General features: G+C 41.4%; 1 protein-coding gene across 1 annotated transcript in view; it reads right to left on the reverse strand.

The window, feature by feature from the left end:
* Positions 1-8,631: 8,631 nt before the first annotated feature.
* The window catches only part of MBOAT2 (membrane bound O-acyltransferase domain containing 2), a 129,869-nt gene continuing 120,097 nt past the window's right edge, over positions 8,632-18,403 (reverse strand). The window contains exons 10-13 of the mRNA XM_053589857.1: positions 17,005-17,069; positions 15,328-15,460; positions 11,560-11,711; positions 8,632-9,410 (exon numbers count right to left, since the gene is read on the reverse strand). Of these exons, the coding sequence (XP_053445832.1) occupies positions 9,185-9,410; positions 11,560-11,711; positions 15,328-15,460; positions 17,005-17,069 (576 nt within the window). The 3' untranslated portion in view covers positions 8,632-9,184. The remainder of the gene's footprint in view (positions 9,411-11,559; positions 11,712-15,327; positions 15,461-17,004; positions 17,070-18,403) is intronic.

Here is an 18,403-nt window from a genome sequence, read left to right on the forward strand (position 1 = left end):
GGGGGGACAGTTCCCCAGACGCCAAGGAAAGAGTTTTAAGAAAAAAGTAGCTAACACAGTCAAATGGTGCAGAGATCAAGTGACAAGATTGAAAACCATCAGATTCGGGCAGCATCTGTGGCTCAAGGAGTAGGGCGCTGGTCCCATATGCCAGAGGTGGTGGGTTCAAACCCAGCCCCGGCCAAAAACCACAAAAAAAAAAAAAAAAAAAAAAAGAAAAAAAACCATCAGATTCATCGATAAAGAAGCCAAAAGAGACCCCTGTATATGAGGCTCAGCACAGGGTTGGGGACGAGGGAGGAGGCAGCGTGGAGTGCCCTTTTAACAGGCTCTGGGGTGTAGGACGGCTTTCCATCACTTTTTAATCATTCACCCCCACCCCCACCCCAACCAGAAGCTTGATCCTATGGCAACGTGAATATAATCTCATATAATCTTGAGGCCAGTGACTCATTCGTTAAATAACCGTGGAGGGACAAACAGGAACTCAACTTTCCAAGGTCACTGGGTGCTGGGCAGCTGACTATCTCAGTCATGGTTGTAAACAGCTGGCATCTAAGCTCAAGTCTCAGGCCTGCCTTTTTAAGGCTGCTTTCATGTTCACCTTACAAAAAGGATGGCAACCAGAGAATGGCATCCCCTTCCTGGGGCACATGCACCAGCTCCAAACTGGACCTGCCCCTCTGCTGGTGGTGAGTTCAGCCTGTACCGATGCCATTGGTATTGCTGGGGAGGATGTGACAAAACCCACCCACAGAACAAGGCGTACTTGAATAAAAGACACACAGGAAGAAACAAAGTTTTTACTTATATAGAGGAATGGAGTATTTAATGACTTAAAAACTGAACCTACAGGGCGGTGCCTGTGGCTCAAGGAGTAGGGCGCCAGTCCCATATGCCGGAGGTGGCAGGTTCAAACCCAGCCCCGGCCAAAAGAAAAAAAAAAAAAAAAACTGAACCTACAAACACCTAGAAAAACTATAGTAAATATAACACCAAGTTATGTTTTCAAATCACATAGCTAAGCTCAGAAGAAAAGCTGGCCCAGTGATATTTTGACATCACTGTTTATTTGGAGAAAGGCTGGGGAGGCAGGTAGGCTGCCCTTACACACAATGTCCTATGAAAAAAGAAAAAAATGGGACCTCATGGGGCAAAGCTGTCACACGTTTTCAGTCTGAGGGGAAGACGTGTCAGTGTGTTATACCAAACTATGTTTGAAATTATTTCATGCACCCTTTTTAAAAAATATGCTATTTTTTCTATTATTTTCTTAATTTTGGCAAAAGTTATCAATAGATACACATATTGTTGGTGCATAATATACCTAAACTTGCATAATTCCTGTTATTTTTATTCTATTGGTGTAGAATACTTTGTAAGACTTTTACCATTTTATCTAGAGACAAGTTCTTGCACTGTCTCCCAGACTGGAGCACAGTGGTGCAATCATAGCTCACTGCAGTCTGGACTCCTGGGCTCAAGCAATCCTCCTGCCTCAGCCTCCTGGGAAACTGGGACAACATGCTCATGCCACCATGTCCAGCTGTGTGTGTAATGTATGTGTGTGTGTGTTTGTATACATATATATATATTTTTTCTTTTTGTAAAGACAGGGCAGGGTCTCCCCTTGTCGCCCAGGCTGGTCTCCAACTCCTGGCCATAAGTTATCATTCCACCTCAGCCTCCCAAAGCACTGGGATCACCCAGTCTTTATAAAATTCTTGACATAGCTTTCCCTTCTTTCTCTAACTCCCCTCACATCCTTTTTCAGACCAGTTAAAGAAAGTCTTCCTCAGAGTCCAAGAGCCAACACTGGAGCTATGCCGGACTCTTCCCACATTGTTGCGCCCCCCTCCTCACTGCAAAGGCGCTGTGCGCACACCCATAATAAAGCCCCAACTATACTGCGTGATTACTTAACTAGCTCTTTGAGGTCAAGGGCAGTGATTTATTCCTGTTAACCAGCATGTCTAGAACTCTATATCCATACTGCTTTCGGTCATGGCTCAACTTCAGTATGGCCCTGAATCTCCACATGCTATGCCTTAGATCTGGCCCAGCAGTCCAAGGTCTTCCAGAGACTGGGAGCTTTGACTGGGCTTACTTGCATGCACCAGCACCTTTGCACAAGGAAACTTAATAGCTGCTTCCCACAACCGTGAACAACAACACAAAGAGCTCCCGGGCATACTCCTAGGTCTGTAATCATGACACAGAAAAGGAATATTTGGGGGAATCCCAGTGCTCTGTGTCTCAATAGCAAAACCCAGATCCAGAGACAAGTGTCGGGAAAGGGTTAACTACATGCCAACTGTTCCAGGCCAGTACCTTCTTCACTTTACAAGTCTGTTTTAGGAGCAAATACAAATTCCATATCCCAGCTTAATGTGGTTTTAATTACTTTCCAAAATGCTGGTAATGAGACAGTACTTTCTTCTTCTTTTTTTTTTTTTGGCCAGGGCAGGGTTTGAACCCTCCACCTCCGGCATATGGGACCGGCGCCCTACTGCCTGAGCCACAGGCGCCTCCCAACAGTAGTTTCTTTTAATTAAATGATTTTTAAGCAGCTGAATGAAATGACTTAGATGTAGATTACCATACTGAAGAATTATTATTTTTTTTAATAAGAGACAGTGTCTCACTTTGTTGCCCTCAGTAGTGCCGTGGCGTCACAGCTCACAGTAACCTCCAGCTCTTGGGCTTAGGCGATTCTCTTGCCTCAGCCTTCCAAGTAGCTGGGACTACAGGCATCCGCCACAACGCCCGACTATTTTTGTTGTTGTTGTTGCAGTTTGGCCAGGGCTGGGTTTGAACTCGCCACCCTCGGTATATAGGGCTGGTGCCCTACTCACTGAGCCATAGGCGCCACACTTTTTTTTTTTTTTTTTTTTGATAGTCTCAAGTTGTCAAGCTGCGTAGAGTGCCGTAGTGTCACAGCTCACAGCAATCTCAAACTCTTGGGCATAAGCGATTCTCTTGCCCTAGCCTCCCAAGTAGCTGGGACTTATAGGCACCCGCCACAATGCCCGGCTACTTCTTGGTTGTAGTTGTCATTGTTGTTTGGCAGGCCCAGGCTGGATTCGAACCTGCTAGCTCCAGTGTATGTGGCTGGTGCCCTAACACAGGTATGGGAGCTAAGCCTGAAGAATTCTTAAATAAAAAAAGACCATGAACTTTCATGATTGGCCCAGTATTTACGTCTATAAAAGGCTTTGAAATTAGTGCGCACACACGTATTTTTAAACTACTGTTTAATCTGTTTTAAAGACACACAATTCGAAAAAAAAACATTTATATGCAAGTTAAAAACACCTTAAAACCCAGCAATAAGCCACCAGTGCAGCTCTGAGGACAGACTAAGAATGAGTAGTTATGAAAAAAGCACATCACAGTTTAGCCCACACAGTGGTGGTTTTAATTTACCGTACAACAAGAACTAATTTATGGATCTGTTGAAAAATAACACTTCTTTAAAAAAATATTTTGGAATAATAAAAACAGAAAGCACAGAATACCACATTTTATTCTGTCTGGGAAGGCAAATGTAACTACTGCCAATTCTGGCTGCCGGAACTGGGTCTCTTTGTGTCTGGGTGACTGAGGTTCAACTACTACTAGGCAGAGATCAAGATACAGCTTTTAAAGGAAGGCAGGAATGAAACCACACATTTTCACTCTGTGTATGGAAGAATGTCTCATTTCACCCGAAATATTTTTACTCCCACCTCCACTACCTCATAGTCTGCCCCTGTTCCCTCACGGGCAGTGGTGCACCCAGGACGGAGGATGGACCCGACTGGCTGGGAACATGTTTGGGTTCAATATTTCATTCCTTTTTCCTTGCAATAAGAAGTCAGAAGCAAATGTACTTCATTGCCAAATCCATGTATACAGACCAAAAATATGTAAAATTGGGAAAAAGGGAGATTTTAAAAGTCTATCCAACTTTCAACATACTGTTTGTCCTTTTCTGGGAAAGGACAGGAAGAAATATTAACAAATTTCTCAAAGTTACTAACCCAACATAAAGACTGGGCAAGACACAGTCATTAAAGACTCCAGTAAAAAGCAGCCGCTTTTTCTATTTCAAACATGTTATTAAGAAACTGTTTAGTTATTTTACTTATGTTACTCTAACTTTTGAGTTTTCGTCATGATATGTCCATGACTTTTTAAAGCAGTAAAATTTGATGAAACAAGGCTGCAGAGAAGGCTTTGCTTCACTGAGCACACTCAGACGGTGGCGGGCAAAGACCTTTACACTACCGCTATGGAATACAGAGTCTTGGGGGCTTGTCTGTGTTTTGCTATATAAAAGTTAGATTAAAGGAAGGCTTATAATCAGTTTTAAAGGCGAGACAAATTTGCTAGCATACAAATGTGTCTTTAGGCTCTGCTTCATAAAATTCTCCCAATCAATAACCTATGGAGCTTGTCAGTTCTTTATAGCCAGGGTCTGCATAATGTTAAAAACCTATTAAAATAAATATTATTTTAAAACATACAAAATTATTAAGCAGCCTACCAATTCAAATGTAATTGGCTGCATCCTCTGTACAAGAGCCTCAAAAAGCAGCTTACTCATTGATTATAAGAGCATTCCTACAAAATACCAATGTGGAAAATTTCATTTTAAAATTTCTTCTCTAAAGAGAGTTATAGATTTTAAACTGTATAAATAGATTTGACTACTTGGTGTTGCAGAAAAACACTGTAGAGACCCTCTACGTTCTAATATCTCAAACTCAAATTTCAGAGCCTATCTCTTTTAAAATGCACATCTTTTCCTTCACCACTGAGAGCATGCAAGGGCACGAACTACTTTTACCAAGGGCAGCAGAAAACAGGAATTCCGGTATCCAAGACGAGCATATCAACAAGATCAGCCGCTCATTAAACGCACACCGGGCTAAGTGTAACAGTTTCATAAGGTACTTGAGGGCAGTTAGGATTATATTTCACAGTGTTATTCAGAATTCTGCACCTATGTTAGATCTGATGTATTAAGTTTCAGCCCGGATGGGCTGTTAATGCCTAAATAAAACCCCACAAAATACTGGCTTACATCTAAAACTCTAGGAAAATCCTTAGCTGACGCAGCAATAATAGGCACCATTCCAAAACAATTCTCTCAAGTAATTTTTTTCCAATTACAATGTAGAACTCTTAAGTAATAATTAAGTTGATAATAAGAAAACAAATAAGTATAAATGTTCAAATCTGTTCATGAATATATAAATTAAGTATTTACAAAGTATGAATTTTAAATAGGAAAGAGTTTTGTCCTAAAGGTGTGATGTAATCCTCAAATAAAGTATAAATTTTGTAATTATTTTAATGGCAACATTTTATTTTTATTTTTTTTTTTGTAGAGACAGAGTCTCACTGTACCGCCCTCGGGTAGAGTGCCGTGGCATCACACGGCTCACAGCAACCTCTAACTCTTGGGCTTACGCGATTCTCTTGCCTCAGCCTCCCGAGCAGCTGGGACTACAGGCGCCCGCCACAACGCCCGGCTATTTTTTTGTTGCAGTTTGGCCGGGGCTGGGTTTGAACCCGCCACCCTCGGCATATGGGGCCAGCGCCCTACTCACTGAGCCACAGGCGCCGCCCAATGGCAACATTTTAAAGCAGTTGTTTTCTGTAGTTTAAAATAAGGTGTGACAAAATTAAATATGCTTTAAATATCTTTGAATAATGTAATTTTTGTGACGTTATATGGTGGCAAACCCTGTTCAGTAGCAATCTGTATAAAGTAATTCATAGTACATACCTTCTTCAATTTTATGTAACACAAACAGAAACCACAAAAAAGAGAAAGCAAAAGGAAAATATGTTTTTTTCAGTAGAGACTACTTCACTTTGAAAGACTAAGTTTATATAGACTAAGTCTATATTCAGTTGAAAAGTATGTTGTCATGCCCTAAGACTTAACAGATTGACAGATTTAACTGTTGCCCTAACAACCTTTTTGACAAGTCAGGGCTTTGAGCTCAAGTGGTTGAAAGTCAGTGGCCAGGACAATAGTTTTGATTATGAATCTGTCCATGTCCTGGAATCCTCCAGACTTTACTAATGGCTTCAGTTCATGATACACCACTGGCCCTGAACTCTCAGGCTAACCCCTTTACTTATGGCTAAGGAACTTGCTGTGCACAGGACAGGTGACTCCTCCAAGTCCTATGGCTCATTAATGACAGAACCAGAATGGAGATCTAGGTCTCCTCCCAGGTCACTTAGTGCTTACATGTGACCTACCCTCACTTTTTAGAAACCTTCTTATTGCACATTTTTCTCAAAAGTGGTTATGAGTCACACACAGTGGGGCCCAATAACAAAAATACTTTTGAACCAAGTAGAGAGTGGTGGCTGATATGTGCTGGCTGGACACTTTTAAAGCCAAATAAATCTCTATTATGCTGGATATTTTAGAAGCTAAATAAATTCCCCCAATTACCCTGAGTTCCAATAAAAATATTTTAAAATCAGAATGAGCCACTTGTAAATGTCTAGAGCTGAGACATATCAAGTTAAATAGCTGTTACTACTATTTCCGAAAAATGAAACTGAAGGAAGAATTACTTTTGTTCATTTTTTTCCCTGAGTAGTATATAATTAACCAAAGTATAAATATGATGTTGATTGATCATCTCTGGAGTGGTTTCACGATACGTGAAGAGTGGAAAAATAATATACACTGAATCCTATCATGATGATGAAAAAAAGTAAGCCCATATTGCAATGAATTCCTTTGCACTGAACAGCACTAATATACCTGTTTTAAATTCTCCTACTGTAAGTTCTAGAAGCAAAATATTAATCTTAACAACACTCTAAGCAGATAATTCATTTTATAGAGCATAAAAATTTTTTCTTGAGAAAATTCAAGTTGAGGATGAGAATCATTTCTTTAGTTTTACTTCTATGTTGCATATTTGTGATCATTTCTCCAGATTAGAAGACAGCTACCCAAAAAACATTTCATAAAAAAAAAAGTTGATTCAGGGAGATGGAAATCAGTCAAACTGTGTATGTAATGTATTATCTTCAAAGTAATTGAAAAACTGATCAAATATCTTGCTTTCTAGATGACAGCGCTGTGGTTATATTCTTTGATCAAGAAATATGTGAACAGTGATTTATAGATTGAGAAATAAAATATAGTCAGGTAATAGAAATAATTGGAGATTACTGTAAGTGGCTAGATAGGTTGAACAACAACAAAAACCCTAGAAGTTTTAATTAAGCCTTCTTGTTCTCGCTTAGGCCTGTGTTTTCAACTCTGAATTTGGTGACTCAATAGCGATGAGGTCCAGTGCTCTTCAGCATTAACTGAACTGAGGAGACTTGTGGGCTGGTAGGTACTTTCCACGCATTCTTCTCTATTCACTCACATTGCAAAGCAAGCTTAACCTCAAGGCATGGGAGAATAGAGGAAATGTATTTAGCTATCTGTATTTTCCTTGTTAGCCTCAGGAGATGGAAAAAAAATTTACCTTTACAAAAATAAAAATAGACTAAGATATCTCTAAAGTTCTAAAAACCTACATTGACAGTTTTGCTGATTTTAAGACCTCAAAAATTCCAAGTGCATTTGCTTTTCCTTTCTTCTTTAAATATTATGTACCTTAAGCTAGATTTCTGTTTCATCCTTAACTTCATTTGTAAATTTATTAGTTACCAAATGCAGAAGGGAGAGAGAGAGAGAAATTCATCTTACAATTGGCATTTGATTAAAAAATTTAAGGCAAAAAGAAAAATAAATTCCACAAGAGATTGGTCAGATAAGGGTGAAGTCAGCAGCCTCCCGACTGCTCCTCCCACAGGCAGAGTTGCAAGGCCAGCTCCACTGCCCCTCAAACCCCACTCTCCTGCTCTCAGTGACTGCTGCGGTCACAGTCTATGGGATTACAGGAAACACCTAGTCCTTCAAGGCAAGATTAATCAGGGTAAAAATTGCCAATAACATAAAAGGACATTTTTCTACTTACAGAACCTAAAACTCATTTTAATGAGTTAACAGCAAAATTTTAAGGTGAGAAGTTAAAAGTTTGAAAATGAATTCATATTACTCTCAAAAAATGCCATTCAGACACAGTGACTCTTAAGTTTTCATTTTCCTAAAATTTTCCCAAACATGAATTAAACTATCATGAGTAAGAAATGGATTAGCCCGATAGGAACATTTAGCAATTTCTCTTTATAAACCTTGAGCAATCTACCACTATTATTTCCATAACCCCTTTCTGATTCTATACATACAATTTACATTTGATAAATTTCATTTAAAAGTCCGAAGTATTACAAAAGTTACTAAACTTTTACGTCTTAGAGAATCAAAAGGAATCCCCACAATCCAGGGTGACGAGAGCCCCTGTGCTAGCTGAGGCCGCACAGCGTATTCTTCTCTCCTGCCTTCCTCATCATTCTCGCTCTCTTTTAAGAAATAAGCCTAAAATATCATATGACCAACCTTAAATTATGTTTAAGAAATTCCTCCTAGCAGGGCTCTCTGACTGACACACGGTAATTAAACTCTCTAGCAAAATAAGCTACCTATAATTTGGCAATCATTACTGTTTACAGTTTCACTGTGTATTACAGTCACTTGAGACGTACTTTAAGAAAACCCTTCAAATACTGAGATGTTTATTGCATTGTTAAAGTATCCACATTCTTAAATATCCTGTTTCAAATTCTTCCTAAATTCCTTTACAGCACACAATATCAACTACTGCAATAGTGTTCTCACAATATTACACTTGAAAATACTTAGAACAATATTTTAGGAAATAGAGGGCTTAAGGCAAAACATTCATTTGGAAAAGTTAATTTCTCTCAATCATTCAGATTGACACGATTATTTTTCCACCTCTTCAGTGCCTTGGGATGCGCAACGTACATTCAGCACAAGGGCACAAAGTGACCCTCTGACATACGCTGAGCTTGTGAGTGCCACTGAAATACGGAAACATTTTTTATGTAAGGCATGGCCCACAGGGACATGTCATGGGAGGGGTTATTTCACTCCATTTCCAGTCTGGTATGCAGGAGATTCCCCACCTATAACAGTCCCATTTCCCCCCAGTGAAGCTTTTCCAAACAAACCAAACCTCTTGAAAAGGTGCTAAGATTGGTTTCTGTGAATATACAAAGAAACGGCTATCAGAGCCCTCCCCCATCACTGCTTTAGTAAGGAATGTCTGGAGGCTACTTCCTGATTCAGACTGCAAACATTGTTTGTCGTGGAAAAATTGTTCTGAAGTCCCAAAGAATTTTCCCTTTCAAACTTTCTGGGTTGTGACAGCTGAACATTTTCATGAGTCTTCTTTCCTCTTTGAGTTTTTTCCACTGGCAAAAATAATAATACTAAGAGAGCAACAATGTGGAGGCAGTAATACCAGGAGCTAAAAGGAAAAAAAAGAAAAAAGTTTACTTTTTTACATTTTGATAATAATCCTTAATAAATGTACACCTGTCAAAATATCACACCCCTCTCACCCCTCAGGATGCGTTTATTCATTGTGTTATTCTCTCATTTCCCCTCAGGAGAGGAACACTCTGCAGCCACAGGTTGGATGGAGGCAATGCCAAGATCCTATTACATTCCTGGGAGGGACAGCAAGGCCCTGGCTAAGCAGAACTAAAAGGTACTTACTAAGGGCAGCGGCAATCTGAAGATCTCTCCAATGCACACACAGGTGAGTGAACAGAGAGTGCAGGGACAGTAAACACTTGTACTATCTCCCTCCCCTGCTAATTACTGTAAGTTACAGATATTCTAGAAAGGTGAGTAAGAAATTAGCAATATCGCTTTTTTTTTGGAGAAAGAGTCTCACTATGTAGGGTGCTGTGGCGTCACAGCTCACAGCAACCTCAAACTTTTGGTCTTAAGCAATTCTCTTGCCTCAGCCTCCCAAGCAGCTAAGATTATAGGCGCCTGCCACAATGTCCAGCTATTTTTTTGTTGTAGTTGTCATTGCTGTTTAGCAGGCCGGAGCCGGGTTTGAACCTGCCAGCCCTGATGTATGTGGCCGGCACTCTACAACACTGAGCTATGGGTGCTGAGCTATAATACTGCTTCTTAACAGTTATTTTCACAAAATAAAGGAAGGTCAAATTATAAATTCAAGTGATTCTAAATAAAGTACCTGGGAAAGAAAATCTAACCCATATTTAACCAACACATATTTATTTATTTTTTTTTTTGTAGAGACGGAGTCTCACTTTATGGCCCTCAGTAGAGTGTCATGGCCTCACACAGCTCACAGCAACCTCCAACTCCTGGGCTCAAGCGATTCTCTTGCCTCAGCCTCCAGAGCAGCTGGGACCACAGTAACCAACACATATTTAAAAATACGTAATAATTTTGTTTCAGTGGAAATTTTAGTAGGATTTAATGTATTCCTATATGCTATCATATCTGACTCAATAATTTTTGCACTCCACACTCTGTGATAAGTTATGACAACTGCCAGGGTAATAAAGAATTTATAAAATAAAGTTTTTGACGTTAAGACTATCACTATCTAATATGGGGGGGTGAAATTTGGTAGGGCTGTGGATATAAACAGATAAACAAAAAATGTTAACTTAAGACAAGAATTTCTTTTTCTTCTCTTTTCTTGAGACAGCGTCTCACTTTGTTGCCCTCAGTAGAGTGCCATGGTGTCACAGCTCACAGTAACCTCCAGCTCTTGGGCTTAGGTGATTCTCATGCCTCAGCCTCCTGTGTAGCTGGGACTACAAGTGCCCGCAACAATGCCTGGCTATTTTTTTTTTCTTGTTGTTGCGGTTTGGCGGGGTCGGGTTTGAACCCACTACCCTCGGTATATGGGGCCAGCGCCCTACTCACTGAGCCACAGGCACTGCCTGACAACAATTTCTATAATACAGAAATCACCATCATACCAAGGAAACATAAAAGAGAGTAAAAAGAACACAAATAAAAGTAATTTTCCTTTAAAGATAATAAATGAGTCTTTGTAAAGAATTGTCTTTTCTTCCCCAGGTTGAGGACAATTAAGCTTTGAGGTTTATCATGAAAGATTTAAGGCAGTGGTAATCCAGCAGGCATTCCTCTGTCTGAACCACATTCTCACCTAAGGATAGCTGAATCATTTCACAAAGATCTTAAAATTGCTTGGTTTAGAATTTAAAAGTAACATTTAGTGACAGGGAATGAGACTATGGTATTATTTTTCTATTCTATAAGCAAGAAACTTTCTTAGAAAAATAGTTATTCCCATGGGCTGCGCCTGTGGCTCCAGTGAGTACGGTGCTGGCCCCATATACCGAGGGTGGTGGGTTCGAACCTGGCCCCAGCCAAACTGCAACAACAACAACAACAAAAATAGCTGGGTGTTGTGGTGGGCACCTGTTGTCCCAGCTGCTCGGGAGGCTGAGGCAAGAGAATAGGCTAAGTCCAAGAGCTGGAGGTTGCTGTGAGCTATGACGCCACAGCACTCTACTGAGGGCGACAAAGTTGAGACTCTGTCTCTTAAAAAAAAAAAAAGTTATTCCCACTGACAAATGTTTAATAAGAGTAACACTTACCTGTAAAACATGAAGGATGGTTTTATAGAAAGAAGTACAAATGGCACAACTGTGTAACTTATTGCTATTTGAGTTACTATCCACGTTACAACATCATAAAATAATTTAAGTTGGGGAGGTTCAATGAAGTAATGTCTAAAGTTCTTTCTCATCTGAAAGAAAACAAAAATATCTGCTCTATTTTTAAATTAACCTTACTTAGGAAATCACACTGAATATCAAATGTTTCAAAAATGTGGAATAACTGAAACTCTGCTACATTGCTGGTGGGAGTCTAAAACGGCACTACCACCATGAGAAAAGTTGGTTTTTAGTTTTAAACAAAACTAATACACAGATGCGTAAGAGAGAGAGAGGGAGAGAGAGAGAAGGAAGGAGAAGGGGAGAGAGAGAGAAAGAGGAAGGAGGCAGAGGCAGGGAGGGAGAGGGGAGAGGGAGAGAAGGAAGGTGGAGGGAGGGGGAGAGAGGGAGGGAGGGAGACAGGGAAGGAGAGAAAGGGGGAGGATGAAGCAGCACACAGAAAACATGTAAACAACTGGTGAATCTGGGTAAAGGGCATATAGTTCTTTGTAACTTTTCTATAATCTTAAAATTTTTCCAAAAAAGTTAAAAGCAACACCACCTCCAGTTTCTTAAATCACATTTAGTAAATTATAGTATAAACCAAGTTGAATCTGATTTCATCCTTACTTCTTATTTAACTCTGCATTTATGAAAGGCAAACAGGTATTCTCTAAACTTAGGTCAAATAGCACTTTTTAAAAATAAATGGCAATCACACACATTCACTAAGGGAAATTGGGAAGAGCTTCTCAAAAAAAGGTGTTTTTTAATGTCTATTACTCCAATGCCCGCCTTTTGTAGCTTTCAAAACACCTCCATTTTTAAATGTGCTAACTTGGGCAAATACTGTTTTCTTTTATTGTATTTCTCCCTCTTCTTGTCTCATGTTTATTATAGAAAGAAGGTAAAACATGGCCCTGCTATGCAGCTGCCACGTGATGCTCAGAGGTCAGTTGGTGAGTGGTTACTTTTGTTTGTTCCTTCATTCATTCAAGAGCTGGCTCTCCCTCTGTCACCCAGGCTAGGGAGTGTGGTGGCACAACCACAGGCACTGCAGCCTCCTGGCCTAGGTGACCATTCTGTCTCGGTTTCCTGAGTAGCTGCGACTGCAGGGTGAGGTGCATGCATAATGGCTCTTCCATACTGAGACCACGGTTCTGGCTGGCCGGAGCAAGTCCTGACACCTGCCATCTGTTTCACAGCAGCCACCCACTCTCAATTCCGTTCTGTCCACCCATGACAAACTTCATTTCTATAGGTAAGGCTTTCAGTATTCCATTCCCTTAAACCTTACCTGACTCCCTGCTATCACAGACAACAGAGATTAGACTCCTTCCCATCTTGGTATTCAAATTATACTATTTTGCCTTCCTTCCTTCCCCAGAATTATTTGCCATTTATGGATACATGGTTTCTCTGGTTCAATTAGATCTACTGTCATTCCCCAAATACACCATGCACTTTCAAACCTGGTTTTCCGAATGTCCTTTTCTGTGCCTAGTGTCATCTTCTCCCCCATTATACTTCACTCAACATAAAATAACGTTCATCTTTCAAAGCCCAGATCCGTGGCTTGGCACCTACAGCTCAGTGGCTAGGGCACCAGCCGCATACACTGAGGCTGGCGGGTTTGAACCCAGCCTGGGCCTGCTAAACAACAACGACAACAACAAAATAGCCAGGCATTGTGGCAAGCACCTCCCAGCTACTTGGAAGGCTGAGACAAGAGAATTGCGTAAACCCAAGAGTTTGATGTTGCTGTGAGCTATGACACCACAGCACTCTACCAAGGGCGACATAGTGAAACCTCTGTCTTAAAAAGCAAACAAACAACAACAAAAAGAGCCCAGATCCAAACACGTTTCTTTCTTTTTTTTTTTTTGAGATAGAGTCTCACTCTGTCACTCTGGGTAGAATGCCGTGGCATCACAGCTCACAGCAACCTCAAACTCTTGGGCTCAAGTGATCCTGCCTCAGCTTCCCAAGTAGCTGAGACAAAAGGTGCCTGCCACAATGCCCAGCTAGTGGAGACAGGGGTTTTGCTCTTGCTCAGGCTGGTCTGGAGCTCCTGAGCTCAGGTGATCCACCTGCCTTGGCCTCCAGAGTGCTAGGATTACAGGCATAAGCCACCACACCTGACCCAAACAGTTTTTTTTTTTGGTTTGTTTGTTGGCCGGAGCTGGGTTTGAACCCACCACCTCCAGTATATGAGGTCGGCGCCCCATTCCTTGAGCCACAGGCGCTGTCCCCCAAACAGTTTTCTAATGAGGCCACCTCTGGTCAACCTGACCAAAAGAGATTTCTTTCATTCTCAACATCTATGGTACTTACTATCCATAATAATTATGGTATCTAGCATTCAGACATACACAAGCTACATGTCACAATATGTTTTGAATTACATGTACAAAATACCAGAAGGTATAGCCCTTAGTTAATACTTGTTGAAATTTCCTTCGTACATCATCAAGGTACCTTAAAACTGAATAAAGCAAATATCTGCTATTTGTTTTTTTTTTTTGTAGAGACAGAGTCTCACTGTACCGCCCTCGGGTAGAGTGCCGTGGCGTCACACGGCTCACAGCAACCTCTAACTCTTGGGCTTACGCGATTCTCTTGCCTCAGCCTCCTGAGCAGCTGGGGAGGCGCCCGCCATAACGCCCAACTATTTTTTGGTTGCAGTTTGGCCAGGGCTGGATTTGAACCCGTCACCCTCCGCATATGGGGCCGGCGCCCTACTCACTGAGCCACAGGCGCTGCCCAATATCTGCTATTTGTTAAATAAAGCTGTCTTACCTATGAGTGTCATAATAAGCTTATGTAAGTATCTTTCTTATCATGTTGCTTTCCTCTAACAGGCTTTCAAGAACTTAGACCAAATTATCTTTTTCCTTTTCTTTCCCCACATCACCAGCCTAATCTCTCAATTGTTTACCAAGATAACATTCCAGGTTCTAACCAGGCAAATACTCTGAAGAGCCATGTCCACTTTTTTTTTTGAGTCAGAGTCTCACTATGTTGCCCTGGGTAGAGTGTCGTGGCGTCAAGGCTCACAGCAACCTCAAACTCTTGGGCTTAAGCGATTCTCTTGCCTCAGCCTCCCAAGTAGCTGGGACTACAGGTGCCTTCCACAACACCCGGCTATTTTTGTTTGTTGTTGTAGTTGTCATTGTTGTTTGGCAGGCCCGGGCTGGATTCAAACCCACCAGCCCAGTGTATGTAGCTGGTGCCCTAGCCACTGAGCTATGGGTGCTAAGCCCGATGCCCAGCTTTAATGTGATGTCTCCCACTGGGACAGCTCTTCTCTGCATCGTGGCCTATCCACCATCTACTCTTCATCATAAAGTCCACTCAAAGGTTACAGCTTTTGGGAAACACTTCTTAAAATTAAACTATCATTCTGATCATCTTTATTTAACTCTGTTTTTATCTCTTCTTCAGAAAACTCTGTAAAGATAAAGCAACATTTTATGAGTGCCCACAATGTGTAAAAACATGTGTTCTCCTCACATGAATGAAGCATGGAGACAAGCACGCATGTGCATTCAATAAATACACACACATTTACACACCTCACTTCTAGTGGAAAATCTGATGCTGGTCATGGCCAAAGACACAGGATCTACCTTGTGAAAGAGATTTACTCAGCCTTCATAACAGTTCAAGTGGAATGCTGAATTATAAAATGAAATTCTTGATACTTACAGCTCGTGCTGCTAATGTCATTAACACCCCTGTTAGAAATGTCAAATAATATCCTGGGTACACCCCATGCCAGATGGCAGAGAGGACGAATGTCCGGACCGTTGGACTGAAGGAGGCTCGTTCATAACACACCCTGGAAACCACGAAAAGCACAGAGAACCAAGCAGAATGAGTGATCTGAGCCAAGCAGAATGAGTGATCTAAGTTGACAAAGCCCACAAAGATGACATACGCACTCCATCACCTTGCAGGATAACCAGAAAAATAAATACAACTTGTCTTAGGCAATAACTTGATATGTAATCTCAGGTTATAGCTATTGTGTCCAATTTAGGAACATAAATTTAATTCTCATTTTCTTTTCTTTCTTTTTTTTTTTTTTTAAATAAACTTTTTATTATTTATTTTTTTTGTTTTTTGGCCGGGGCTAGGTTTGAACCTGCCACCTCCGGCATATGGGACCGGCGCCCTACTCCTTGAGCCACAGGCGCCACCCATAATTCTCATTTTCTTACTGGTATGTATAATAACTAAAATTGTCATGTCTAATGTCTAAGAGTCTATATAATTTATGAAATATAAATTTTTAACAATAGTAAACTAATTTTTATTCTGTATTATTTCACTACTTTCTTTAAAAAAATCAGGAACTTTCAACTGACCTAATAGCACTATTCTTTCTGGCAAATAGGTTGTGCTTAGTCTAAAGTTTTCCTGTAACAGAGTAGAGAACTGCAGTGGAGGTAACGTTTTCCTCAAGATGTTAAATTTTAACAGTAACAACAAAAAATAACACGACAGATTAGCTGAGAGAATCAGCAGCCAGTGGGGACTGCAGGGCACCATGAGGTAATGATAATACTTGGTGGCTACCTCAAGGGATAAAAATCCTCCACTTGTCATTAAAAGAAGGGCACTCAGAGCCCTCCCATTACAGGGGCAGTATTTTATAAAACGAATTCAAGATGGGACAATGTGCTTGGAGGGACAATGAGAGAGACTCCCTGGAAGCTTCCGTGTAAGCCTGGCTGTCACACCTGCCACTCCACCCGGGCTGCCTGTGCCTTGCCCTTGTTTACAGCACACACTCCTGCCAAAATCTCAGATCAACCATCACTACTTCCAGGAAGTTGTTCGCCTCACTCCCCTTTGTGCCCTCACAGTTCCTGTCCTGTCCTCTCTCCCCATCCTCCCTGAGGGGACAGCATCTGATGGCACAGCTGTGTCCTCAGCCAAACTGTGGACTTTTCCACTTCCAGGGGCTGGGTTGTATCCTACTCATCTTCATAACCTGTTCCTAAGATATAAAGATCTATTGAACTGGAACATTTAAAACAGCAACAGTTCCAGAAAACCCAGGGCACAGGTATAGTGGTTGTACAGCTCTTACTGACTTCAACCAGGTCCTCTAAGGAATGCTACAGGAGGACACTGCTGACTCCAGACCTCAGCAGAGGCCTTTAAAGGGAGGCTGAGCAGGCAGGGACAGCTGTGTTAGTGACTCAAGCCCAAACAGTTCTGATCTGATGGTGCCTGGCTTAGGGGATGCTAAAAGCATTTCCTGGTTGACCTGAGGACACAGTGTCACTCAACACATTATAATTTAATTAGGAATCTGAACTCAGTGAAACTTAACTTCAAGCACTAGATGCTGAAACACATCTTGAAGGAACATACCTTTTGAGCCAAAGAGCAGTCTGAATATTCCAATTATCAAGAAACATCTTAAAACTTGTTGACATCTGAAAAACAAAGGAACTTATTGTTTTGGGGCAACAAACTAATGAAGCTTTAAATATAAGTAATCATGTATTATCTTGCCAAAAAATTAAAATTAAGAATTACTTAATAAGTATGCTGATTTTTCTTTCCTATACTGCTGTCTAAATAGTAATTATTTATTGTTGAGAACATCTATGAGATGAATGGGTTACCATCACCTATACAGTAACACTGACAGGGTTGCCATGGTTGTTCCAAAGAAACTCCTGACAGAGTACACAATGCCCTTAATGGCATCACCTTGTTCTTCTCCTCTCCCTGACAAGCTCGGCCATCATTCTGAGTGCAGTGAATGTCCACAGCAATGCCCCACCCAGCCGTCCTCTCTGTTCCCTGGCTACATTGAATCATGGCCCCATCTGCCTCTGCCCTACCTGGGAAAGATGAGACCTGCCCTCCCAGCTTCCCAGCCTTCTCACTAAGATGCTCTGATTTTAGAGGAAACCCACCTTGGGTCTCCTGCCCCATCTACTTTTATCCTATGTTACTGTCTCTGGTCTTCACTTCTGACCATTTCAGATTCTGTGGTCCATCATTTACTATGCTCATCCCAATCTTTGATGATTTTGTTTCTTTTTCCTTTCTACTCACCTACCTATGAAAATCCTAACTCCAAATCAGCCGTAGTCTCCACCTTCCCAACCAATAACATCTGCATACTGAGTGCAGAGTATCATGTAACATTTTAGACCTTTGTCATAAGCTTATGGTTCTCAATTTCAGCCAGGCCCTCAGCCTATCAAACAACCCTTGTTTCCCTAGACAGTTTTTATTCTCCTCTTCTTGAAAACAGGTATTGGAGTGAATCATTTGAAATTACCTTTACTTCTTTTTGAAGTCAAAAAGACAGTTAAGTACCAGTAATTTCATAGGGTTCAACCAAGTACTTCAAAAGTTCCTCATTTAGATTTTTGGCTCTATCACCTCTTTCCTTCCTCAAAACAGGTAATTGGACTCCTACTTTATGGAAATGATACAAATCATCAGATTCCAAAGTCTCCCCACCAAATCCCAAACTCAGCGGCAGCAGCAGGCACACAGACCCTGTAGCTCCTCCCCTCGCCCCTGCCTCCTCCCTCAGGGTCAGCGTCTACACCCTGCAGCTCCTGCCCTCACCCCGCCTCCTCCCTCAGGGTCAGCGTCTACACCCCTGCAGCTCCTGCCCTGGCCCCTGCCTCCTCCCTCAGGGTCAGCGTCTACACCCCTTCAGCTCCTGCCCTCACCCTGCCTCCTCCCTCAGGGTCAGCGTCTACCCCTGCAGCTCCTGCCCTCGCCCCTGCCTCCTCCCTCAGGG

The sequence above is a fragment of the Nycticebus coucang genome, chromosome 4, assembly GCF_027406575.1.
Source record: "Nycticebus coucang isolate mNycCou1 chromosome 4, mNycCou1.pri, whole genome shotgun sequence".
NCBI classification, from domain to species: Eukaryota; Metazoa; Chordata; class Mammalia; order Primates; family Lorisidae; genus Nycticebus; species Nycticebus coucang.